At 42.0% G+C, this 27546-nt stretch overlaps 2 protein-coding genes across 2 annotated transcripts in view; one reads left to right on the top strand and one right to left on the bottom strand.

Annotated features, from left to right (window-relative positions):
- Window positions 1-4455: 4455 nt before the first annotated feature.
- On the top strand, window positions 4456-12944 carry LOC138952315 (JNK1/MAPK8-associated membrane protein-like). Its single transcript, XM_070323956.1, has 7 exons — window positions 4456-4890; window positions 5249-5310; window positions 5630-5790; window positions 7401-7604; window positions 8976-9145; window positions 9796-9872; window positions 10723-12944. The coding sequence occupies exons 1-7, from the start codon at window positions 4797-4799 to the stop codon at window positions 10936-10938; spliced, it is 984 nt and encodes a 327-aa protein (XP_070180057.1). The 5' UTR covers window positions 4456-4796; the 3' UTR covers window positions 10939-12944.
- A 488-nt stretch (window positions 12945-13432) lies between these two features.
- The window catches only part of LOC138952317 (calcineurin subunit B type 1), a 37119-nt gene continuing 23005 nt past the window's right edge, over window positions 13433-27546 (bottom strand). The window contains exons 5-6 of the mRNA XM_070323958.1: window positions 21694-21878; window positions 13433-19986 (exon numbers count right to left, since the gene is read on the bottom strand). Coding sequence (XP_070180059.1) covers window positions 19939-19986; window positions 21694-21878 — 233 coding nt within the window. The 3' untranslated portion in view covers window positions 13433-19938. The remainder of the gene's footprint in view (window positions 19987-21693; window positions 21879-27546) is intronic.

Below are 27546 nucleotides of genomic sequence, written 5' to 3'. Positions count from 1 at the left end.
TATACAGTGACAAAGCAGCACGTGCAAATCGTAAGGGGACAACAGCTGGCTCCGTGGCCGTACCCGCACGAACGGGGCGTGCAAGCATGGTGCAGAAAGAGAAAACCAGTAGGCCCCCTGTGTCTCGAAGCAGCAAGTTGAGGCAGTCAAACGACAAGCAAACCGAGGAACCTGTCGCCGAAGACACCAGCGTTGCTGAAGATACAGAAAGACTTTTCCTCATGACCGAAAACCTAAACGAGAGGTTAGCCCAGGGGATGGAAGACATTCAGAGAATCATACGTGTAAAGGTAAAAGACAAGCGGGCATAAATGTGCGAACACAGAATACTGATTATTATTCACTCTACACGCGTGATCAATTTGAGAACAATATGTGATGGAACCTCAACCTGACTTCTTTTGGTTTTCTTTCTTTCTTCAGTTATTTGGTGTTTAACGTGGTTTTCAACCGTTCAATGTTATATCGCGACGGTCTTCTTTTGGTGCAGTTTTTCGAATTCGAATTCGACGCGATCTGGCACCCAAATCGCGTTATGAAAACTTGTTGTGCAAACGTTTGTGATCATAACTACGTTGTATCCCAAACCCCCTTTCGTTAAAAACCTTGAGTTTTCGCAGAGACATAGATAGAAGAGATGCGAAGCGCTGTCTTCCTATGACGGCTTACTAGTGCCAAAACCTCATAATTGTAATTATCAAGCGAAAATTAGTAATTTTCCCTTGATAATTACCATTTTCACGTGTTTATTACTAATTTTCACCTGTTAATTACTAATTTTTAGTTTTGGCTCACTTCCTGACGGATTGGTAGTGCCAAAACTAAAAATTAGTCATTTTCCCGTGAAAATTACTAATTATCCCGTGAAAATGAGTAACTAACGAGTGAAAACAGTAACTGACAGCGTTAATTAGTAATTATCAAGTGATAATGGGTAACCCCAGGTTTTGGCACTAGTAAGCCGTCATATCTTCCCGCTTGCGTTATCTTCGCCTACGGCAGGGGCAAGTAATCCTCCCACTGGCGCCAAGCTCGCGTTATTATATTCGCCTACGGCAGGGGCAAGTAATCCTCCCACTGGCGCCAAGTGTTGTGTTTTTAAAGAGTTATAACTGTTTCATAGAAAATCATAGATAATAAAACATGCAAATTGTTAATTATTTGCACTCAAGAGAAACAGAAAATCAGAACAAGAAGATTATTGCATCATTTGGTGATTAGAAGATGAATCCTAAAGTAAGCAATTTCGCTCATTTCTCCTTAAAAACTTTTTATCCACACGCCAGTGTAAGTGCGAGAACCACTTGAGTGAGACTTAAAAGCATCAAATTTAATTACAGCGCGTCAAAAATTATACAAACAGTATAATGTATACACCAGTAATGCATTTGCCAGTTAAGGAAAAGCAAAGTTGCGCACAAAAAATATTAGCTCCCAAACACTGCCTCCACGCACAATGGACTTAAAAACAATGGCCGCAAGAACCGAAGGAACCGTTTTGGACTCACTTCGGGAACCCAATCCTCTCAAATGCGTTCGTGTGCACACTATTGAAGCTACAGAATAGCCGGGAATCAAGTTTACTTACCACTGATATCTCTTGTCTGAAGCTCGATATATCCAAAGAAATATGACAGAAAAGCACTTCAAATCGGTGTCAGAAAGCAAGCAAACAACAACGTACGGGATGATGGCTAACAATCGCACGAGGTCACGCTGACCGAGCGCCGCGGTAACCCAAGAGTTCACGCGAGCGGCCCTCGCTTCGCATCTCTGAATGTCTCTGACCTCTCTCTCTCTCTCTATACACAATAGATGCACAATAGTACCGATGAGAAATGAACGAACTCCTCACCGAGTAAAGAATCTACGGTCGAGCGCAAACAGGTAATTTTCCGCCTTGCATTCACGATTCGCAAACACACAAAACCCTGGTCCGAGGCAGGCGGTTGGTCAAACTCAACATACCTGTATAGGCTTGAAGACTCTCGCCAGTCGTTTCCACAGTCTGCATAAACGAAGAGCTATTCAACTCCCAAGATCACAAAGTTTCAAAGCAATTGAGCCACTGAGCCATGACAGAAGAGAAGCGTACAACCCCCCCCCCCCCCCCCCCCCCCCCTGTCGCCGTTTGCAAAGTCACACAAAACCGACGTAAATCTATAGCTTCACACACCATTGTCAAAATCAACAGGGAATACCACAACGGTCACTGGAAACTGAGCATGCTGTCTTACTGTCTGTAGTGAAGACTTTGAGTACTGACCTATTGCCGTTATGCCAACAAGGCTGGTACGTTTATTGATTATGCAGAAAAACTCGTTACCTCTCTGCGTATTATAGTGTCGGCCAGCTCTGTTCGACCATAGACCATTTCTATGGTTCGACATGGTCTGCGGCTGACTAACTGAGCAGCGCTGATGGACAACTTTCAACTGATTCCAAGTACAGGCGCGTGAAACGTGACAGAGTTAATTTCGGAGCGATAGCTGAGATGCCCGTTAGCTTTGCGACTAATCTGATACGCTAGCTGTTCCCTTCTCAGTTGTATTCCGCTAGTCATCATTGTAGGCACAGGGCGAAATCAGCCTCAGTGTCACAGTGTGTGTGTGTGTGTGTGTGTGTGTGTGTGTGTGTGTATCGTGTGTGTGTGTCAGTGTGTGTGTGTATGCGTGTGTGCATGCGTGTGTGTATATATGTGTGTGTGTGTGTGTGTGTTTGTGTGTCACGGTGTGTGTGCGTGTGTGCGGGCACGCGTGCGTGCGACGGTCTGAGGTCAGTAATGCACGAGGATCAATCAATCAATCAATCAATCAATATGAGGCTTATATCGCGCGTATTCCGTGGGTACAGTTCTAAGCGCAGGGATTTATTTTTTTTATTTGTTTTTATTCAAGGCGCAGGGATTTATTTATGCCGTGTGAGATGGAATTTTTTTACACAATACATCACGCATTCACATCGGCCAGCAGATCGCAGCCGTTTCGGCGCATATCCTACTTTTCACGGCCTATTATTCCAAGTCACACGGGTATTTTGGTGGACATTTTTATCTATGCCTATACAATTTTGCCAGGAAAGACCCTTTTGTCAATCGTGGGATCTTTAACGTGCACACCCCAATGTAGTGTACACGAAGGGACCTCGGTTTTTCGTCTCATCCGAAAGACTAGCACTTGAACCCACCACCTAGGTTAGTCGGAAAGGGGGGAGAAAATTGCTAACGCCCTGACCCAGGGTCGAACTCGCAACCTCTCGCTTCCGAGCGCGAGTCAGTGCGTTACCACTCGGCCACCCAGTCCAGTCCGGATGCGTCCGTCTGTCTGCACGTGAGTGAGTATGTCACAAGTCATTTTACTAACGTGAGTTTTGTTTCTGACTCAGTCTCAACTCCTTTATAATACCAATAAGGAGAGCCTGCAGATACAGTGGAACCCCCCTTTTAAGACCTCCAAAACCGCCTGAGATAATCAGGTATTAAAAAGGAGGGAGTCTTGAAATGGAGGTATTTTACAGAGGTTATGAACATCATGTAAAATCTTTAGTACAAAAAAGGTGTGTGGGTGTGTGTGTGTGGGTGCCGTTGTGTGTGTGTGTGCAGTGTGCCAGTGTGTGTGTGTTTGCGAGTGTATGTGTGGGTGTGTGTGTGGGGGTGTGTGTGTGTGGGTGTGTGTGTCCCGGGGTGTGTGGGTGTGTGTGTGTGGCTTGATACCGTCCCTTGTGACTCCCAACACGTTCAGGTTTCTCATAAAATCAGTCACTGCACATACAAACACACCCTGACGGAGCACAACATACGGGCATGAACTGATAAAACAAGGAGAGGAGAGGGATGTGGAAAGATGTCAGAGGCTCTAATTACACTCGCAGATATAAATGATTTATATTGATGAAACTGCGAAGAACGTTTAAAAAGTGTACTGAAAACAAGAAGGGCCAACATTTTGAGAAGGGGGGGGGGGGGGGGGGGGGGGGGGTTGGTGGGTGTCCGGGGGCAACTGACTTAGAATGCAGTCAGTTTCAATGAGTATGCTTCAACGCAGAAAACAATTGTGATGCGTGTATCGATGTCTATATGCTGATTGCTGAAAACAAAACTACACTTCAACACCACGAGCATACGCATTGAAGCAGCAAAAAAAAAAAAACCAGAGAGAAAGTGAGGGACCGCTCAATCCAGGCTCAAACTCAGTGATGCGTCAAGGCCAAGGGAGATGAACAAGGCAGTACAAAATTAGTTACCACAGTTAGCCCCCTTGCAAGGGAGTAATTATTTAGTGTTTGCAAACAAAATCTTGTTTAGAAAACATAATCTTGGATAAGCAGTGAAAGATACAACCCAGTTATACAATGCCAGTCTAATTACAAACTTTTTTTTATATGTTTCTTGTTAGATTCTTGTATCCCATTGTCCAATTCATCTATTGTTTAAATGTGAGTGTTTGAGATGCAAAGATATATCCCTACAGCAATAACAAAATGGCTCTCATGTCTTCCCTGTGAGAATGGAGACTGAATTGATTTTGTGTCAGCTGTCTGCATGTCTTCGCTGTGAATAATATGAGACGAAAAAAGATTACACCTCAAGTTGAATCAATTATTGTTTCTTCTCGCATGTTCGCAAGGTGTGCTAAATCATTTTGAATGACTGAAACTTCGAAGTGTTTGAGATAACAAGATTTCAGTTTTTGACTTTTGACTTTATAAATTATAGGATGTGACTTAAAGTGTGGCTTAGCGCTACAGAACGCAGAGCAAACTTATCACGCCTGTAAAGTTGAAGTACAGTGTTCAACATGGGGAATCCCAGATTCTTTCATCAGCACAGGCCTCTGGTGTTACTGTGTCTGGTCTTCGCAGCTCAGGCTGGAGAGGCTTCCTTGACCTACAGTGAGTTGCAAACACACACACACACACACACACATACACACACACACACACACACACACACACACCACACGCAGACACATATGCATACAGACAGAGTGACACACATATGATATACACACTGCAAAGTGTTTTTTATATTCATGTTTCAGTATAGATATTTGTGCTAACATTATACATAGCAAGAGCTTGCTGAACTGTTATGCAGGATTCCTCTATCACCAACAGCATTTAATTTGGGGAATATTTTCCAGTGTAAATGTGTAACTGTAAATGATAAATAAATAAGTTCCTTATTCAGTGGATGCTTAAGAAGCAACGTTTTATGACCATAAGTAAAACATTTTATTTTATTTTGCAGGTAAAACTTCCTTATGTCCAGGCCTGTATTGTGGAAAACTTCAACCAAGTGAAACATGTGGTGTAAGTTATAAGTAATTCTGGAACTAACAAAATGGTTTTGGTGTGGTGAAGTTTTTTCATGAGCTATGGTGTTGTTGGGTTTTTTGTTTTGGTTAAGTACATAGCCCTGCAGATGTCATGGGTATAAGTACAGGTTTGGTTTACCTAATTGTAACACAACAAACAATCTCATTTACTTTTAAGTGGGGATTTTGTCTGGAAATAGCACTATACCTTCGAAACGTGTGCATAAGCTGAAAGCAGGTCTGCATGAATAGAATGTTGAAACAACAAACAACTCATTAATCAGCATGTTTATATGACTTGCCCCTCTTTTCAGGCCTGTCCGAGAGGCTATCGTCCAGACAGCTCCTCCATGTGTAGGAAGTGTGACGACCGAGTGACATTTTACGATGCGCTCTACCTCGGCTTTATGGGGCTTGTCTCCCTTGCCCTGCACTGGTTCTTCATTGACTCCCTTTCTCAGACACGCTCCAAAAAGTGAGAACCTATGATTACATTTTTGAGTCACTTGAGAAAATGTGACTCTATGTAATCGGTCAGTGTTAGTCTGTCCGGCCGGCCGGCCGGCCGGCCGTCCGTCCGGCCGGCCGTCCGTAGACACCACCTTAACGTTGGACTTTTCTCGGAAACTATCAAAGCGATCGGGCTCATATTTTGTTTAGTCGTGACCTCCAATGACCTCTACACTTTAACGATGGTTTCGTTGACCTTTGACCTTTTTCAAGGTCACAGGTCAGCGTCAAAGGAAAAATTAGACATTTTATATCTTTGACAAAGTTCATCGGATGTGATTGAAACTTTGTAGGATTATTCTTTACATCAAAGTATTTACATCTGTAGCCTTTTAGGAACGTTATCAGAAAAACAAGGGAGATAACTAGCCTTTTCTGTTCGGCAACACACAACTTAACGTTGGGCTTTTCTCGGAAACTATAAAAGTGACCGGGCTCAAATTTTATGTGAACGTGACTCCCAGTGACCTCTACACTTTGACGTCTGCTTTGGTGACCTTTGACCTTTTTCAAGGTCACAGGTATGCTTCAGGTATGCATTGTGTTGTGAATAGCAATTTCTTCCTGTCCATCTGATGCCTCATATAATATTCAGAACTGCGAAAGTGACTCGATCGAGCGTTTGCTCTTCTTGTTTCATTCATTTTTGATAACTGGTAGAAGAAGTTGTGTGTGTGCAAAGAATAGTCGATTTTTGAATCCTTTTCAGTGTGAGAGTGTAATCACGTGTGTGTGTGTGTGAGTATATTTGTTTGTGTGCAAGTGTATTCAAAATACCAGGGATCGCGTTTACGCACGATTTTTGCGTATTTGACGCATTTTAAAAGTCGCTGACGCGTTTTTTTCGCCGCGCCGCGTAAGCCATACGCAAAAATATTGTAACTTTTTCTTGTCTTCACGCAGCGCTTTTGCTCTGACCCAATCCTGAAACTGACTATAGGGCTCGAGAAGTGACGACACACATGAAATCTGAGCGTCAAAACTGAAGTCCGTTTCTTTTTGCATCGAAGTATCACAAACGAACGTAACGAGGGTATTACCAGAAAATGTCTTGTCGGATAATGAAACAGACATTAGCTGCTCTCCCATCTCGCGCTTCCAAAAGGCGGAAAGTGTGTCTAGTCGTATTAGAGCGGGAAACAAACTCGCAAGGCCCGAAGGTTGGAGACAGCAGGGGTGTTATTCGACAGGCGTGCGCGGAGTTCGACAGGAAAACTCGCCGTATTTAGGTAAGGAGTGTCTTTAAGTCTTTCGTGCGTGTTTTGTTTGTGTCTGTATGTGTTTTCGTAGTACGCAAAAATATTGGTCCGTGACGCGTTTTTTTCGTTTCGTTGCGTATGACTTACGCGTTTTTTAAAAAGCTAGCGCGATCCCAGAAATACACATGTGTTGTGTGTCTGTGCGTGAGAATGTATCACTTTTCTAAAAAACAAATATCCTGAAAGTGCATTTGCACAGCTGAAGAAAACATAAAGATTGGAAGTGTGAATTGTGAATGATTTTCAGATGCAGAATTAATTTGTTCAGTATGAAAACTATGTATACTATAACATATTCTATTTTCATATTTCCCAGGTCAGTGATGGTGTTGCACCTGTCAGCGTTGGCGGAGAGTGCAATGTCCGCCTTACTGACGCTGGTGCTGTCGGAGCCGGTGGGCTCGCTGGACATTCGCTCGTGTCGCGTCCAGCAGCTGTCCGACTGGTACACCATGCTCTACAACCCCAGTCCCAACTACACAGACACACTTCACTGCACACAGGAGGTGGTCTATCCACTGTGAGTCACTGGCTCGCTGTGTAACTGCAGTTGACCCCCTTTTAACACCCCCATTTAAAGGTCCTTGTCTACATTTTTATACCGAAATCGCCATTTGACCATTAAAATGCAGAGTCTATTATCTACAAATATCAACAATACACCCCCTTTCGATCAGGAAAGACGAAGCCAGTGTAGCCGTTTGAAAATTCATTGTAGTATTCCAGCGTAGTACTCATAGTAGGATATCCTTATTTGGAAAATGCCAAGCGCAAAACTCCTCTCAAATCCCGTGCATTTCGTGCGTTTAAAAAAAAGCGTGGACAGCGCTCCAGTGTCAAACTGTTGCTGCACTTGTTTGGGCGTGGCTATAAGCATAGTGACATGAATTTGATTGGTCAGTATTTTTAGGCAAAGCACATGTTCTCAGCAAACAGAAAACTAAATATTGGAAGCGTGAGTCAAGCTACATGTACCCAAAAATAAAATCTTTTTTTACATTTTTTTTTTCTATAACTTTTTTCCCCATGGTTCATTCATCATCTGACATAACTTTTTAGTGAAATCTAACCATAAGATTATTGAAAAAAAGCAAAAATGTAGACGACCACCTTTAAAACCTTACTTTTGTCAGAGTTTTTGTTCAAAACCTCTGTTAATTTACCTCCATTTTAAGACTTTATTTTCTTAGATTTGGGTTTAACTTACATGTCATTTATGGAAATAGGCACTGTCTTATGAAGTAGAGACCACATTTTGATGTTAAAAATTATTTCAGCATACCGGTTTAATGCCCAAATATCAACATGATCTCTCGTAAACTTCTGCAGTAGTTGCTTTACCTTGTAAGTGATTATGTGCCTGCTGTAACTACCTTCTGTCTGTTACACACATTTTGCACAAATTAGACCTGCTGAATATATATCTGGTGATATCTGTCTGGTATGAACAGTTCTTTTGAAATATATCTGTGTATATCCTCTGGAGCTGTTGGCCTCTTACTGTAGAAAATAATAGCAACAGCACTCAGAAACAGAATTTTTTTAAATATCTACCGGGTAGATACTTTTTTTTTTTATTGTGCTGTACATGTATTTCTGGGAACATGTCAGCCACAATAAGATTTTCTATAGAGGTTTCATACACTAAATTCCGTAATGAAATAAGAAATTTTAGAATAAAAAAATGATTCCTGATAGCTTTTTATAAGACACAAGAGATAAAAAAAAAACACATACACACACAAAAACATGTCCACAGCCTCAGTGCAGGTTTTTCTGATTTTGAATGTTTACAAAAGTACAACTCATCCTTGCTGATGCCATTGATGATTATGGCTGAATGCACAAGTGTATCATCTTACAAGTATCCATGTGATTCTTTTCCTTACAGCTATACCATAGTGATGATCTACTACGCATTCTCTCTGGTGCTGATGATGATGTTTCGACCCTTGATCTCCTACCACCTGGCTGACGGTCGGGGGACACGCTCCATTTACGCTGCTCTTTACTTCCTGCCCATTCTCATCATCACACAGGCTGTGTTTGGCGGGCTTATCTGTACGTCAACTTTTCCTTATTCTTTCAGTTCTTCTTCTTCTTCTTCTGCGTTCGTGGGCTGAAACTCCCACGTACACTCGTGTTTTTTGCACGAGTGGAATTTTACGTGTATGACCGTTTTTTACCCCGCCATTTAGGCAGCCATACGCCGTTTTTGGAGGAAGCATGCTGGGTATTTTCGTGTTTCTATAACCCACCGAACTCTGACATGGATTACAGGATTTTTTTCGTGCGCACTTGGTCTTGTGCTTGCGTGTACACACGGGGGTGTTCGGACACCGAGGAGAGTCTGCACACAAAGTTGACTCTGAGAAATAAATCTCTCGCCGAACGTAGGGACGAACTCACGCTGACAGCGGCCAACTGGATACAAATCCAGCGCGCTACCGACTGAGCTACATCCCCGCCCATTCTTTCAGTTGATTGTTTAACCTTTTTTTTCCTTTTTGTGTGTTGCCAATCACATCATTGTGTGGCGTTTTCCTCTGAAAGTCAACTTTTCTTATTCTTTCAGTTGATTTTGGTACCTTTCTTTTTTTCTGTTGTTCTTTTTGTGTGTGTATGGGGGGGGGGGCGGATTGTGTTCCTGTGTACATTTTAAGAGTCCGAACAGCTAATAAAACAATGTTGTTGTTTCAATTTTTTCACAGATTACTCCTTTCCCTACATCATCTTGGTTGTTTCCGTGGTGACCAATGCTGTTCATTTTGCTTCAATGGAAGAAGGGGTAAGTTTTGTCATCAACACATTTCAGATGTTATGTGAATTTGTAATTAGGTTGTTTTGGAGCACATTTGTAGCGTACTTGAAAACCTTCAGGCACACTTTCAATGTACACGCTGAAAAACTTCATCAGGACATTAATTGGTGTTCAGGTCTTGAGCTGTTTAGACCCTGTAAGGTCTAATATACATAAATATGAAGAAGACATTTGCAAGATCACAATATTGAGTAGCTTCATTAGGCCAAAAAAAAAAAAAATTCTGTTTACGGTAACATAGGGTGAAAAAATAGGGTCGGTAGGTCGGGTTTTTTTTTTTTCCATTTTTTTTTTCTTCTTTTTTTTTTCTCCCCTCTCTATGATGTTTCACAGTTCATTTCTTCTCATCAATCCCTGTTTTTGCCCAACATAACTATAAACAGTACTTTCAACTTACCTCCCTTCTGTCGTCTGCTGTTTGAGCGCAAACAGCTTTATTTTGGATGCGTTTTTGTTTTTTTCAAACGATCCAAAAAAAAGATTAGGGTCGGGCCTAAAAACTAGGGTCGGTCGGGTTACCGTAAACAGACCTATTTTTTGGGGGGGCCTTAGGGTCTTTTGGGTGTGTTTTTTACAGATGATTGTGAACACTGACATACAGTGGAGCCACCCTTCTAATTCCCTTCGTTTGAAGACAACCCCTTTATTAATACTCTAGCTTTTCAAATTTCATGTTTGTGAAATGAAAATTAACCTCCACCTTTGAGACAACCATCCTTTTAAGAACAGATTTGTTGTGGTCTTAAAAGGGGGTTCCACTGTATCAAGACTGGTAACACAGGTGTTAAGTTAATGTGTATAGCCGTTCTGCTTTCAGTCCATGTGTCAACTAGTCAAGCTGTGTGTGACCAATCCTCGTCACGCCATGATCCTCTTCGGCCACTGGCTGCTTCACGCGTACGGCATCATCGCGCTGACCCGGATGGAGTCGCCCAACTTCCACGCTTCGCTGCTCGCGCTCATTCCTTTCCCAGCCATTTTCTACATCCTGACCGTGTCCTTTACCGATCCTGAAAACCTGGATTCTGTCTGATGGGTGTCCCTCGTTCACGCTTTTAATTTACCTTGAATATGAACAACTTTCCACTTGGAAACATACAAGAAAACAACATCCTGACTGCTTCTTGTTCAGTGTGAGAATTTTTTTTTGAAGTTATTTATAAAAGCCACTTGTGTCCTTTGAGAAATCAATTCATCAAAATCTTCCCACTCTGCATAGAGAGCACCCAGGCAGTTAATATTTGGTATGTGTTAAAGTGGAGGAATGGTCACATCCCGTGTACAAGCCAAGCCAGGTCTGAGATGATAAGTCAAATTGTTTACACAGGAAGGACTGTGCATATCAAGCCAAAGAAGGGGAATGTGCACCTTCAGGACTCTGTGCATCCAGGACTCTCCCTGTTTAACACTTTCTACCCCATCTATGTTGACCAAGGTTTTTTTTAGCCGAGCCCAGCTGTGCTGCAGCAGGTCACTCAGAATAGTAGTAACTGTGTAGAAACGGTGTATCAACACACTGGAATGCATGCGTTAGATCGACGTAACAGGAAGCGACTGAAGCTAACAGTCTGAGCTGATATATCCGTACCTGGTCAGATAGAGCCATATGTGTGGATACGGATATATCCGTACCTGGGAGACAATGAGTTTAATACTCTATAGGGCTGAGAGTACTTTTTGCAAATGTGGAGGAGACGCCGAAGGTGTGCATTACAGCGGGGTACTGCGAGAAACACTTGCTTGCAGAATAAGGACCTCCGTGGAAAAATAGCTTAAAAACAGTGAGAGCTGTGTGTGCATGTTTTCAGAACTGTTTGGAATGTGCTACAAAGGAAATATAAGCACCTAACAGTTTGGAATGTGCTACAGAGGAAATATATAAGCATCTAACAGTTTAGAATGTTCCACAGAGGAAATATAAGCACCTACTATATCCCGGCTCAACCTTTAAAAGAGGAAGCATACATGGATGTATTTGCTGACATCTAAAGTGGAAGTCTGACGGGAAGAAATGTCTGTGTGTGTGTGATTGCCATGTGTGTGTGTGTGTGTGTGTGTGTGTGCATACTTTCCGTTTGTGTGTGTGTGTGTGTGTGTGTGTGTGTGTGTGCATATTTGCTGTGTGTATGTGTATCTTCGCCATGTGTGTGTATGTGTGTGTCTGCATATTCGCTGTGTGTGTGTATCCATATTCACCATGTGTGTGTGTGCGTATTCGTCGTGTGTGTATGATTGCCAAGCAATGCTGTAAGCGAGATATGGATGAGCAGCCTTCAGTTCAGTGTAATACAACTGCATGGTCTGGGGTGGGGATGTAGCTCAGTCGGTAGCGCGCTGGATTTGTATCCAGTTGGCCGCTGTCAGCGTGAGTTCGTCCCTACGTTCGGCGAGAGATTTATTTCTCAGAGTCAACTTTGTGTGCAGACTCTCCTCGGTGTCCGAACACCCCCGTGTGTACACGCAAGCACAAGACCAAGTGCGCACGAAAAAGATCCTGTAATCCATGTCAGAGTTCGGTGGGTTATAGAAACACGAAAATACCCAGCATGCTTCCTCCGAAAACGGCGTATGGCTGCCTAAATGGCGGGGTAAAAAACGGTCATACACGTAAAATTTCACTCGTGCAAAAAACACGTGTACGTGGGAGTTTCAGCCCACGAACGCAGAAGAAGACTGCATGGTCTTTCCACTGAAATCAATTTGTGGGTCACTGTTGTAATGTGTGTGACACTAGATTCATCAGCTAGTCTTTTTTGTGAGAAAACAATAATTTATTATCCTACGAAAAAATTATGTGAATATTTGGAGAAAGTAATGTACGTTCTGTAGAGCGATTACTCAATTACTTCAATAGCTTTTGTGTGTGTGTGGTGTGTGCGTGTGGTGTGTGCGTGTGTATAATTCTGCCTCCCTGAAATATCAGTTCTTTCAAACTAATGTCAGTGTATTTGTGTAGACTTTACTACCTGCAAAATGGCAATCACTAACTGAACTGATGTCAAATAAATGTGAACGGATAATTAAAATTTGGTTTGATTTGTTTTATGTATGGCTGAGAGAAGCGAGATTTAAAAGAATTTGATATGCACATACTCATACACACATGGACATGCATGCAGAGATGTAAAAGGTTTAAAGGCACATTCTTGTGTAAGCGATCACATTCACCAGACATCTGTTGAGGCTTTTACATGGAACAAGAGCTTCAACTAAAACACACGCCAAAAATCAACAGCCAGGCTGCTTCCTGTGAAAAGTGGATTTTTTGTTGAATAAGTGACACCTATGTCAATAGCTGTTAAATGAATTCAGCAAAACTTCCCGCTGCACAGAATGCAGCCACGCTGTTGATTTTTGGTATGTGTCCAAGTCAAAGGATCCTCTTAATCCAACGTGACAGCCTGGAGAGATCTGAGGTAGTGGACATAATTGTGTAATTTTAGCAAAACAAGGCCTTCAAGTTCAACAACAAACTATGCAAACTGCACACGCCAAAGCAAACAAACTGCACACGCCAAAGTGTCTAAAACATTTTGAAAAAAAGTTTATTTTTTAAAAGGGGAAGTCAGCAACAGTATGAATAGATCAAAACAAACCACATTTGTTCCATAGGTGAAGGACAAACGATGAAATATAGATTTTTTTTAAAGAAAACAGAGGGGGGTAAGAGAATGAAAGAGACGTTCAAGTGGCGCAAATAGGGAAAAGGAAGTTTTTCCTGTGAACTGGAAAATGTTAATAACATGAGCCATTGAATAGGTGTCAAACACACAACTTTACACGGACACACACATACGCCAAAAGGCCATATGCCTTTACCACATTCAGAAGTCGTTGCAAAAATATACATCAATGAATTGATTAAGTACAATCTCTCTGAAAGTACCAAATTCCCACATAAGAAAAAAATGCACACGAGAATATACATAAGTAAAGCTAACATACGTGCTTGAAAATGAAACCCACTGAAAGTACAACAAAGAAAGTCGTTAAATATCCAGAAAACAAAAGCCACTGCACTAACAGCCATCAACATTTGTTCCCCCTTGAAAGTTAAAAATAAGAAAATTGGGCAATCTCTTGATCTAGCCCCATGTGAAGTTCTGCAACACACACTGAATCAATCCCGATTGTTCGATCTTCCTTCAATTTGTGATGTCGCTTCCACAGGGCTAATTACGGAGTATGCCGAACGAGGAGGTTGGAAAAAAAGTGCATGAACATCTTGACTTTTTGTTATGGCAAAAACAATGAGACAGCGGCCTGGGAACAGTTAGCACATACTTGTAGAAATACTGATCTAAATATCACCCTACGAAACAACACAATGCATGCATCTCTAGCCATTGCTCAGAAAGAACTGTAAGTTTCAAACTAGAAATATTATGTTCAAAACAGCGCAGAGATGCTACAAAAGAGAAACAAACAACAGATACACTAAAGTGGAAAAGGTGGCATTCCAATCTTGCAACATCCCTGCTGTTTTTTCTCAGTCTCTTTTGTAATTGGTTTTAAATGGATGATTGAGGTTAAGAACAAAAGAATGTCAAACACACCGTGAACGCTTGAATGTATCAAAATTATGTATGCTTTTATTTACACGATGAACTGAGATGTTAAGAGATTCGCGAGTGAATCTACTAAAAACTCTAGTTGAAAAGGGTTACAAGTAACACCAATTGTGTACAGATTTCACTGATGATGAAAGTCACAGAATACTTGATTACATAATTTCGTTAATCCTTCATTGAGCCAATAATAGCAAACCCACCAGAGAAAGGGTTTCCATTTTCATCCACTGAATTTCTCTGGGCTGCGTAATACCTGACAGTGTATTGACACTCTCTGTTATCGATCACACTTTACTTACTTCTAAGAAATTCAGCTGTGCCTTCCGCGAAAGCAACGCAAAATTCAGTTAAGTGTACACTAGGATCAGAAAAAGACACAAGCTCATTAAAAGCATACAAAAGTGCTTTGTAAAAGTCAATAAAGAGAATCTAAACTAAGAAAAAAAAACCAGTTGTATGTTTTTTAAATCTAACGCAACTCTCCTATTCCATCAACTGACAAAGAGAACCAACAACAACAAAAAGGAGTCAGTTTTTAAATGTGGCAACAAATGTGTATGTTCTTGCGTAAATTTATTTTCTATAAATAATATCATCAGACAGGGAAAAAAATTTCGTGTACACAATTTTGCAGACAACACTAAATTCTGTGAAGTAGAAGAGTAAAAAAAAACAAGTCGCGTAAGGAGAAAATACAACATTTAGTCAAGCTCAGTCGAACTCACAGAATGAAACTGAACGCTCGTGGCAAAGGCGGTGAAATTAACAATCCAGAAAAGCGGGGTAGCGGTTGCGCTGAGGAGGATAGCACGCTTTTCTATATCTCTATTCTTGTTAACTCTCTGAACGTGTTTTTAATCCAAACATATCATATCTATATGTTTTTGGAATCAGGAACGGCCAAGGAATAAGATAAAATTGTTTTTAAATCTATTTCGGAAATTTAATTTTAATCATAATTTTTATATTTTTAATTTTCAGAGCTTGTTTTTAATCCGAATATAACATATTTATATGTTTTTGGAATCAGAAAATGATGAAGAATACGATAAACGTAATTTTGGATCGTTTTATAAAAAAATAATTTTAATTACAATTTTCAGATTTTTAATGACCAAAGTCATTAATCAATTTTTAAGCCTCCAAGCTGAAATGCAATACCAAAGTCCGGCCTTCATCGAAGATTGCTTGGCCAAAATTTCAATCAATTTTATTGAAAAATGAGGGTGTGACAGTGCCGCCTCAACTTTTACAAAATGCCGGATATGACGTCATCAAAGACATTTATCGAAAAAATGAAAAAAACGTCACACATACACCACGACCCTTGTCTCGATTCCCCCCTCTATGTTAAAACATTTAGTCAAAACTTGACCAAATGTAAAAAAGCACAGATATAAAAAAAAAAAAATTTAAAAAAGATTGGAGTTTAGCTGTGTAGGTTAAAACTGAACTTAAAAATCTGGACTCCACCGTTTGACAGAAAATATGGACACACTCAAACACAGGGATACAAAAATGCATTCGTCATGATACCCCTCACACCACAAACATCACACACATTCTTTAAAAAACACACACAAAACACAAGTATGTGTACCAAACTAGGCAGTACAAATACAACCCTAGCTATAATCAAAGCTTCTGGTAAAAAAAAAAAACTAAAGCTGACATATTTTTGAACTCCTGACCACTTGTAGCTGATTATGTCTTATTTTTGACTAAATTTCTTGCTCTATTTCTCAAATACATGTACTGCATTCTGAGCTGAGAATTCAAGGTCAATTTGTTTTTGATCCCATGAAAATGTAAGTCACCTAAGATAGGCCATTTTTTCGCATCAATGCCATTTAGTTCTGTGACTGGCCAAAGTACCTTCTGAAAGATTCTTTGAAAGGGTTCCATAGTTAGTCAGTCAGTGTCAAACAAACAAACAAATCATAATGAAATCAATTAATGCACAAAGAAAACACTCAACCTGAAAAGAAATGTTGATAGGGCATGTAAAACGAGACGACAAATGTTGATAGGGCATGTAAAACGAGACGACAAATGTTGATAGGGCATGTAAAACCAGACGACAAGTGGAGCAGGTAGGTTTGTCACTAACTGCAGTGTATCACAAAGCAATGAATGCCAGATGTGTACGTGGAGAAAATGGGCATGTACAGAAATTGATTGAACTACAGGCCTTCAAAAGTCTTATTTCCAGCACAACCATCAGTCCTCCTCTCCCTACACCCTCCTCAGAACGCTAACCATACATTCCTTTCAGCGTAAACTGCACCTGTACTGCCACTGACCTGTCTAGGCTTTGACACACAATAACACCATCCTTTTTTTCATTTCATATTTATTTCATTACTTCATTACTTACTTGGTCACATACCAACAATGAACAGCCTGGGTGTTACAGGGGATAAGACCATCCCTCCACTTGGTCACATACCAACACTGAACAGCCTGGGCGATCTCTGTGAACAGTGGGTTTGTTTTTTTAAAGAATTGATTTCATAAAATGCACTGGTTCTTTTCTCAGAAATTAATTCATCAAACATTCCAACTTGCCACAAAAGCAGTCAGGGTGTTGATTTTTGGTATGTGACCAATTGGAGGGATAGTCTTTTCATATGTTAAAGCCTGACAGGATCTGTGACAGCGGCAGAGTGGGCCTTTAATGATGGACAATGGTCACTCACTCACAATCACTTGCGCTCCGCAAACAGGGCGTGCACAACTGAACTGCTTTGGCAAAACTTGTTCACAGCATCTAGTTCAAACACACGCTGACATTGGCAAAAGAGAATGAACATATCACAAGCCAAATAATAAATGGCTTTAAAAAAAACAGGATGCCGCTGTAACAAACATATCTAACATCACATGTAGGAAAAGGAAAGAGACTCGACATGTAGCAATAATTAAAGGTCCACATGTATGTAGCGAATGCTGCTTAGTTCATTTCTAACAAAGATGACGCTATAAAGTGACGTTCTAAACAGGAACCTGCTTCAACACTGCTGTCCTGAAACTGTGCTCCCTGGCTTTCCTTTTGTTCACCTGATGATTTTTGTATCATATGCTTTCCACCGTTCAAGGAAAGTTTGTCGTTTAGCGACACAAACCCTGCCGTGACAAAGCATAGGAACCCATGCATCAGATTAAAAATCAAATCGTGGAGAAAGAAGCATCACTCAATTGAATGGGTTACAAAACTCAAGCTCTTTTCTGTCGTGTTAATATGAAACATGCAACAACAAAAAACAAGTTTTCCGAGTAACTTTGACTAATGCGTTGTTCATCTATTCTTCAAGTGGTAATTGTACATGTGACTGTTTTTCAATTCACTCGGTCAGCCACACACTTACTTCCAAGGAGTGTGTTACAAGCGCAATTATTCCCATGACAACAGCTTACAATTTGAAAGAATACAGATTTACCCTTGGCACGAGGTATTAAGTCAAACAAATGAATATGATTACATTCCACACCTAATCATTAGTCTGAACAAAATTATCAACAGAACACGCCGACAAAAAAAAGGCCGAAAGAGGACCAAAAAGTGTAACGAAAACTGATCACATCAAAACGTAAAATCAAGATCCCGCCATACACACACACAAAAGACAAAAAGAAACATATCCAATAAAAGTTAATGACTGTACGAGCACCGATAACACACAATTATATATATCCATATGTACGCATAAATATATTTAATGCATACAAATATTAACAAACATTATGGCTTTCTAAATGCCTCATCTTCAGATCTCTCTTGAACTGTAAACGACGATGATAAAGAGAACTGGAAAGGAAATGAAACCAGACCAATGATCGCTAGAGAAGAAGAAAAGAATCCATGTTGACCACTCAACTAAGGGTTGCCAAATCAGAGACCATACTGCTGCCCTTGCATGAAACGAAAAAAGTAACATTCTGAATTGCTACGTCAAGATACAACAGGCGAGTTCCAGAAATAACTCTGGCTGGATTTTGTGAGACTGTTGCAGAGTTGCGCCCCTTTAAACATGTGGACACTGATTGGAGTTGTTCCCCTTCAAAACAGTGAAGCAAACACACTATGCCACTGATTGATGGAGGCAAGCTATCATGGCGCCAGTGAATACTGATCTTCCAGAAAAGGTTACTGCATAACATTATTCACTGTGACATCATGATAGCTTACATCCCATAATTAGTAGCCACAAATGTTTGCCTCCTTGTTCTGAAGGGGCACAACTCTCCCATAGCCATAAAAACCCTGGCAGAGTTATTTCCAAACAAGGTCTATTCATTTCACTGCCTCAAGCCTTCCTTTTCTGTCTTGTGTGCTATTTGGCCACACAGATGTGGTATCCAGCACTGAAAACTGTCTTTACATTTCTTGTGACCTATTTTAAACACACTCTGAGCTTTACAAAACTGTTTGAATTTGTGCAGCTCTTTATGCATTAAGCTAATCTCTCAAACTTCCGCCTTATAGGCCGATTTTTCCTGCTAACACCTTGCATTCATCAAATTCTATGTGCCTCGTGTACCATAGCGCCTTCCTCCTTATGATACCGACTTAACCGAAAGATTAAAAAAAATAAACAACGACATAAAGCTAGCACAAAAAAAGACATATTTCCAGAAAGTAGTATTATGTTTTGTGTGAGCCTTTACAAACAAATTTATCACGCTAATTGAGTAAATCACCAGAACACTCTTGTGAACAACTACCAGTCTGTCCCTCCCATGCCAATCAGTGGAACACAAAAAATGCCGATGGGCAATAATTTGGTACAGTAACTTTTACAACCAACAAATTTTTTAATTAAAAACCGCACAGCAAAAGCTTTCCAAGAGAACACAAAAAAGTTCATACTGTCAACTGCCGACACATACATCATAACATACTCAAAAACCATGAACCACATCCATTATAATACACACAGACTTCCCGTTCTCAAACTGATATTTGTATACTCCATTTGTTCCTTTAGAAACATCCAGCAACTTAAAAACTAAATGTACACCACCGCTTGCCTTTCCCATTCAAGATTGATTTCTTACGTCAAGTGTCTGATACTCGAGCAGTTAGTGGATTCCTGATTACAAAATCCAAATGCTCACTCGTATTATGGCCGTAAAGTGACTCCAGCTAAACAAATCACTGACACTGGGTCCTGCTTCGTCTGAGGTGCGTCCGATCCAAACGAGACCTGCTTGGAACGGGGGGAGGGCGGTAGGCTGCCAACGACAGGGAGTCCAGTACAACTTAAGACGAAACCGAAAACAAAGGGTGCGTGGTGCTGTGGTAGACAGTCACTGGATTGAAGAGGAACGAATAGAAATGTCTTCATCATCGTAACACAGTAAATGGAAGGGGGAAGTGGGAGGGGGAGGGGGAGGGGGAGGGGGAGTAGTCATGGAGAATTTGTTAAAAAACGCAGACGCTACAGAACACAGCCGTGGTCCTATACATCCACCACCATCTTCTTGTGAACATCCATCGTACCTACAACCTGCAAAGACACAAAGCACAAACATACGTTGATATGGTGTCACCACTCTGCTACATGTACCGTAAACTACCTCGTAAGCGCACAGTATCCTGTTAACGCCCACCCCCTACTTTGGGTCAAAAACCGTGTATAAAGTATAGTACCTTGTATACGCCCACCCAGACCCACTTCTGAGCATAAGGGGGTGGGCGCTTACGAAGTAGTTTACAGTACATGGGGAAAACATTGACAGTTGAATGGAACCCAACTCTTACTGTTAGGACCCGCAAGCCTCCCTCCCTCCCCTTTAGTGATCCCCCCCCCCCCCCCTCCCCCTTGACGTCTCTAAATTTACCTCTGATTTAAGATTGTCTCCCTTTTAAAACCTGATCTTCTCATATGATAAGGTCTTAAACACAAAAAGGGGGCTTGCAATGTTACTAAGCCAGGAGAAATAGTCAAACATCATTCATTGGCTTAATGCTCTACACTAGTTTCAATAGCATTTTCACACTTGTACGTGTATGTGCGTCGTGGTGGGCATATGTATGTCTTTCCTTTAAACAGTATTTTATTCGTAAACAGACACATGATAATATAACAACATCATTAAGAAGGAGCACAACAAGTTTAAAACTTATGGTAAGTGCTCACATAAACATTCCTGAAATTTCATGGCGGATTATGATCAATGCGACACATTTTTTGAAAAAAGAGATGAGACCAACAAACAAACAAAATATATATGAGACTGTGCCAAAAGGTCAGGTGTCATGTCTACTGTCCCGAATGACACACGATTGCTGACATTTCACCATTGCCAACAGAATAAACAAATAAGAAATAGGTAGAAAATGAATGTGAAAACTGACTTTAATTGTTGATCAGTATTTTCTATACCACTAACAAATAATCTACTTGCACATAGCTGTTTGGCAAATGTATGTTGCATGGGACACACTGACATGAAAGTGGAAGATGTTTTTCCCTCTAGAGAAACTACATATCAAGTTACACTTTTTGTGCTCTTCCATTCCAGTTGGCAATCAATTGTTAACGCATGTTATTAGAAAAAATAGAACGAAAACAGATTAGATAGAATGAAAAATGTACTGGTGATGTCATTTGGGACATACTGACATGAAAACGTCACCTTTTGGCACAGTCTCATATATATGTATGTCTTTCAATACAAATAGCTTCAAACTTATTCGTTGATTCATATTGTCCCGTTATGTCATTGTGAAACAAAACAAATTAGTCTTTGCTTGATAATGAACAAGGTCATTTAGACCAACATCATACATCTTACATGTGAGGCCCCTCAAATGAGATAACATCTCATTTTAGTCTTAACCCTTATTGGTCCCAAGGGCGTCCTTTCATCACAGGCATCACTGTACACCAAATACAGTGGTACCCATGATGAAAGGACACCCATTGGACCAGAAAATATCACGACAGGTACATTTTGGTCAAAATAACAAAGTGATAACAGAATGTGTCCTCTCTTGGGAGGTGTCCTGTCATCAGAGGGGTCTCACATGGTAGGTACCACTGTACAACAAATACACTGGTACCTGGAATGAAAGGACACCCAGACAAAAGTCATGACAGGTAGATTTTGGTCAAAATAACAAAGTAATAACAGAATGTGTCCTGTCTTGAGAGGTGTCCTCTCATCCGAGATATTGCTGGTACCACTGTACAACAAAAACGACAACTTACTGAACAGAATTCCTCAAAAGAGATTTTGCCGTCGCCATCTGCGTCAGCGTGGATGATGGTTTTGTCCACTATCTGCTGCAGCTGCGTGTCCTTAAGGTTGTTGCCTACCATCATCTTGAGAACCTGGAACAACTCGCCGTTGCTGATGTAGCCGTCCTTGTCCATGTCGTAGATCTTGAAAGCGACTGTGACAGGTGAAAAAGAATAACTTGCGTTACATATATATACATCTACCTTCAGATCAGGATGCAGCTAGCGCAGCTCACTTGCACTGGTGTAAATATCAATCTTCAGGACCAGACAGTTCCAGCTAGGCTTCACCCCCCTTCAAGTACAGTGGAACCCCCCCCCCCCTCCCCATTTAATACCTCCAAAATTCTGATAAGATAACATCTTAAAAAGGAGATAGTCTGAAAATGGGATCTAAGACTAAAGCTTCAGTCACATACCCGATTCAATCATTGAGATTCAATCGCGCGATTCAATCTTCAGCCGATCGCACATCACATCGTAGGCCATTGATCCGTCACATGATGAAAGCTAGACGAACGATTGACTAACGATTGACGAACGATAACTCCACGCGAGCGGGGCGGAAGTGACGTGTCACAGAGAACATGGCAAACGCGCTTTAATAACAATAATAATAAATGAGCATTTATATAGCGCAACATCATAACTTTACAATTATGCTCTTTGCGCTTGACACATCTAAAATTAAAACACAGTTATAGTACTTATGAGTTGTTCTTTGCTACTGGTCACAAGTGGGGGTCAGCTCACACGGACGCATTGTTCAATACAGTCTAGGGGAGAAACTGGTCACAAAGCACCCAGTACATGCCAGAGAGATAGGAGAATCGGCACAATCAAAGAAAATACCAAAATCATTCAATAGATCTGGAAATATTAAGATGTACTGTGAAAATGCTAGCAAAAATGGCGTCCAAAAACGGGAACGCACACTTGGTGCGTCTTTGAAGACTTACCTCCCGTTCTGTGTTGTTGATAATAGTCGTGTTTGTGCTGTTTTTGTTGAAATAGTATCTAATAAAACTGATGCAGTTCTTGAAATGTTGCAAATTATTGTTGTCTTTGTGAAATGCGAGATTGTTCTGAGGCGTAATCTGCATACGGCTGATGTCACACATAGGGTACCCCACTTCGATCAGCGTATCACTCCAAATGAGCTTCATAGCAGAAAAGCAGATACACTACCAAAACACTGCATAACAGATCTACAAGTCTGAGCCAGAATCATTGAAATTTACTTTCTGTATAAAATATTGCAATCAAATTTGTTCACGCCGTCACACAAATAACGCAGGTTACCCTCGCCTTCGATTCAAAGTAACTCCAATCTGACTGAATTACCATCGAAACGCTGATGACGAACTGATTCACCACACATTTGTGGTATTTTACACACAAATTTCAACTGTGTTGTTTCGCGATAAACAGCCATAAACAAACAAATGTGGCGCCGTCCCGTCGCCTCGGAAGGAATAACGCAGGTGACCAAGAGATTGTTTCCGATACCTGTCTGATTAAAATCATCGTTTTTTTCACGAATGACGGCTCTTTGGCAGATCTGGTGAGTTGGAAACTGTCTATGAATGTTTCATTTAATGTCAAATGCGTACATTCTTGTCGATATTGTTACCTTTGGGCTCATAAATGAAGTCAATGGTCGTGTTTTCCTAAAGTGACTTTTGTCAGCATAGAACTTACTGTGCTTTGATCATTGACTGAGAAGAATCTTCCGATGACACTAGTTCATTTCACTACGCGACTGCAGATCTGCAAGGAAACTTATGGCAGGGGAAATAAGCTTAACTGAAGACGAATAAGCGGAGTAACTGTTCTTCAACGGATTGCTCTTACACTGATCTAGATATTTAGATCTTGTCGTCTGCTAGTCTGCTAGTAAGTAGTCTTCGGTCGTGTGAAAGTCACATCTATTTCGACTGTGTGCATCGATCCGTGTAGTGAAATGTTGATCTTTGATGATTTGGCAACATAACTTCGCCACAAGTGCTTCGAGTGTATCTTTTGAAAACGTCTTTTAACAAGACTGTGTTTCGACAGCCCAGACGGGGAGGATCCTCGATAGCTCACAGGGTATATAATGTTTTCCGCCGTTTTTTAAAGAATCCTTTCAAATTTACTATTCCAAAAGTACCCTATGACACGACTCGAGTGGCTAAGAACATTCTCTGCAATTCCTGTCTCAGTCCGTGCAGCCGTTTCGGGTCCTATCGTCATCATACAAACATACACACAAAAACCAGCTTTAAAAGTTAGATTATGTAAGAACCATGTGAACCAGTGATTTTTTCTTATGTACATCAGATACTACAGTATTTCTGCTTGATGAAAAGCTATATTTCAAAAACAAAACTAGAGATTTGAATTTTGACCACTTTTCCCCCTTTCTGTCACCAGTACTGAAGAACAACTCATATACAAGCATTTACATCTACATTCATAGTCAACAACGCTTAATACAAAATTTTATAAGTAAATTTTAATTTAATTAATATACTTACCCAACTCACATATAGCAATTAACTCTAGTTCAGTGCTGGTTACGCTGTACGCGTCCCCTTGGTAACAAGGGAGACCACTCTAAAAAAGAGAGTGACCAATCCCATAAGGCCAGACCAACTACCGGTCCGACTTCCGTATGCGTGCGCATACGCCGCCATTTGTATCATTCCATCGAAGCCCAACTCACTCCCTTTTTTAGTCCCAAATACCACCAGAGCGGGGAGGCGGGAGGGATTAAACGATGTGAGTTGGGTAAGTATATTAATTAAATTAAAATTTACTTATAAAATTTTGTATTAAATTACATACACTATACCCAACTCACATATAGCAGATTGCTACTATAGGTGGTGGGTACTTACCAAAATTTAATATCATATTCTTACTCCGAATCACATTAGCATTGAGTCACCTGAGATGCTTATCACTGAAAAACGCTTACCCGGCTAAAGAATTTAAAGGGAAGCAACCCCATCACCAAAACGAAAGTGAAAGTAGCTTTGGTAATGGGCCAGTACACCGGGAGTTACCTCCCATACGGGTGTATGCCACGTCACTTCCTCTAGGAACACGTGCCTATTATCTTACGTCTTTTTCACCTCGGAGAGGACGGTTCACTTTTTGACGCTCTGTGGCTGACCTTGTGTGTTTGAGTGACACCCGCCGGCCACGTTACCCAGCTTTTCTGCTCGCCTTGCCTACAGTTTGGTGAGCTCGTTCCCGTTTGTTGTTGGTTGTTTGCGCTGTTTCGTTACTGTACGTTGTCCGTTTTTTACGGACTTGTGTGTCAGTGACTTGCGTGTTTCGCCATTTTGTTGTGTGAGTTAGTTAGCTAACTCGTGTGACTTTGCTAGTAGCTCTGCGTGCCCTCTTTCTGTTTGGGCAAGTGTAGCTTTAGTATTTTGTTGACGCGTAAGCGTGTGTGTTTACTGTGTTTTCAGTCGTTTTGACTTACGTTTCAGTAAATCTTTTTACTTTGCCACGTGTTGTTGACGTTTGTGTCAGTGTCTTGCGTGTCGCCATTTTGTTGTGTGAGTTAGTTTTCTAGCTCGTGTGACTTTGTTTGTAGCTCTCCGTGCCTCTGCTTGTGGGGCAAGTTTAGCTATAGTATTTTGTTAACGCATTAGTGCGTGTGTTTACTGAATTTTCCAGTCGTTTAGACTTATGTTTCAGTAAATTTTTTCGCGTTGCCACGTGTTGTTGTCAACATGTCTGATTCAGACAAGCGCCGTGGCAAGTCGGACCCCAAGGGGAAAATTAAGGCTAAGTCTTCCTCTTCCAAAGCAACGTTACTTGTTACAGACCAAGAGCGTAACACTTTGTTGGCTGTACCAATTTCGGCGCCTAGCGCTGTTACTACTTCTGCTTCTTTTGCGGCGCCTAGCGCTACTGTTACTTCTGCACCTGTCTCTACATCGGAGACTTCGTCTTCTTTGTTAGCACCTGGACAAGGTGCGTTGGTTTCCTCTCTGTTAAAGTCACTGGTTCCAGAAATCCGCAGCTTGGTGCAGGCAGAATTTCAGCGTTCCGTCGCCAGCAGTTCGGCGTTTCCGGCATCTGGCAGTGACGTCCGGGCATTGGCTTCCGTGTCTTTGTCCTCCACTTCCGGCTTGGAGCAGCGTCCTCCCTCTTCAGCGTCGGTTGGTAAGCAGAGCTGGTCCGATAGCCCTCGTGAGGCGCCTGGACGTTCTCCTTCGGGGGACAGCTCTTTCGCATCGGGTCACGACCGATACCTTGCTGATCTTTCATTTCCGGCGATAACCTACGAGGCCCCGGACTTGTTCGAACAGCGGCGGCAGTCGGTTTCGACTGCCGCATTTCCGGCACTTGCCGGAAGTGATGATCCGTCCGCTCCGGCACGCTACGGCGGTCGCGGCAGGATGGAGTATTCACTGACTTCCGGTCCTTCCGGATCGCGAAGTCAACCAGTGCAGTCTTCACTTCCGCATTTTGCGGTTCCGTTGACTACACTTCCGGTTTCGGCCGGAAACGCTTCTTCCTCTTCTGGTGGTTCCTTCCGGATACCAGATAGTGGATTACAGCGTGCGCCTTCCGGCTTTCAAGCGCCTAGGCTTGAGCAGGCATCACTCCACTCAGTCGGGGGAGTGACGTCAGCTCATCCAGCTCCGGTTTTTGCGGATGGTCGTCCTGCTTACCCTTTACCTTCACAGGGTTTTGGGCGGCAGGATGACGTTAGTGCTCAGGCTTTTCCGGTTTCCGGTTTGCCAGGGCATGCTTCTGCTTCCGGAACTGGTGACTTCGGTCATGGTTCCACGTGTGACTATTCTGATGCTCCATCAGTGGTCAGCGAGGAGTCGCGGGGCGTGTTTCCGTCGAAGCTCAAGTCTGTTCTTGACGTCGCGGCGGAAGTAACGTCTCGTTATTTTCCTGAAGGGGTGGTGGCTGCGGACTCTTCCGCATCATTCGTTCCTTCTGCCATGGCGGACTTCCGGCCGGCACAGGAGGATGTTTCTTCCTTCCGGTTCGCCGAGTCTCCGTCAGTGGCTTACCAACTTTCGCATTCACTGGTTCGTCCAGCACATGCGGGGAGTGGTATTCGGCCAGTGCCTGTTCCGTTACTGCTTCCTTTTGGTCCAGTTCCGGAATCAGCTCAGCAGTGGGTGGCTTCAGCTGCCCAAGCCTCTTCCTTCGTGCCTACGGCCAATAGGAAGCTTGGCATGCCCAATCAGAGCCAGAATTGGCTGGCGTCTTTTGCACTCCCTAGGGCTACCCTTCCGGTTTCCCGGGAATTGCTGCCTCTTCTGACTAAACCGATCAAGCGTGATTCGGTTTTGCCGGTTTCCGAGGCTTCCCTCCTCTCTGCTGAGGAGGTTGGACGTCGGCAGATCGAACTGTCCTCCATTGCGGAGACTCTCGTTCGGGCTCTGTCTCGGGCATTGACCGATTCGCTAGTTCCTTTCACTCTCAGTGAAGAACAGAATGCGGACGATGTCTCTGCGCTTTTGACCGCATTGGCCAAGGTCAATGAGGAACAATTGCGTCTTTCCTCCCTGCAGTACACCCAAGCGGTACTCTGCAGGAGGGATCTCTTCCTCTCGCAGTCCCAATTCACGGAGCTGGCTACTAGGGAGACCTTGAGAGTCTCCCCGGTCTCAGAGGAGTCTCTCTTCTGTCCGCTGGCACTGGATGCCAGACAGAAGGAGATTCAGTCAAACAAGGACAGTCAGTTCCTTGACTACACTCTGAAGGGGGTGAAACAGTCTCAGCCTTCTAAACAGAAGCAGGCTCAGACATCGTCTAACCCCAAGCCAGCTCAGAAGCGGCAGGCTTCGCCGGCCGCTC

Source organism: Littorina saxatilis, linkage group LG17 (assembly GCF_037325665.1).
Source record: "Littorina saxatilis isolate snail1 linkage group LG17, US_GU_Lsax_2.0, whole genome shotgun sequence".
Taxonomy (NCBI): Eukaryota; Metazoa; Mollusca; class Gastropoda; order Littorinimorpha; family Littorinidae; genus Littorina; species Littorina saxatilis.
The sequence above is the reverse complement of the archived record's forward strand: the minus strand, read 5'-3'. Positions and strand labels throughout refer to the sequence as shown.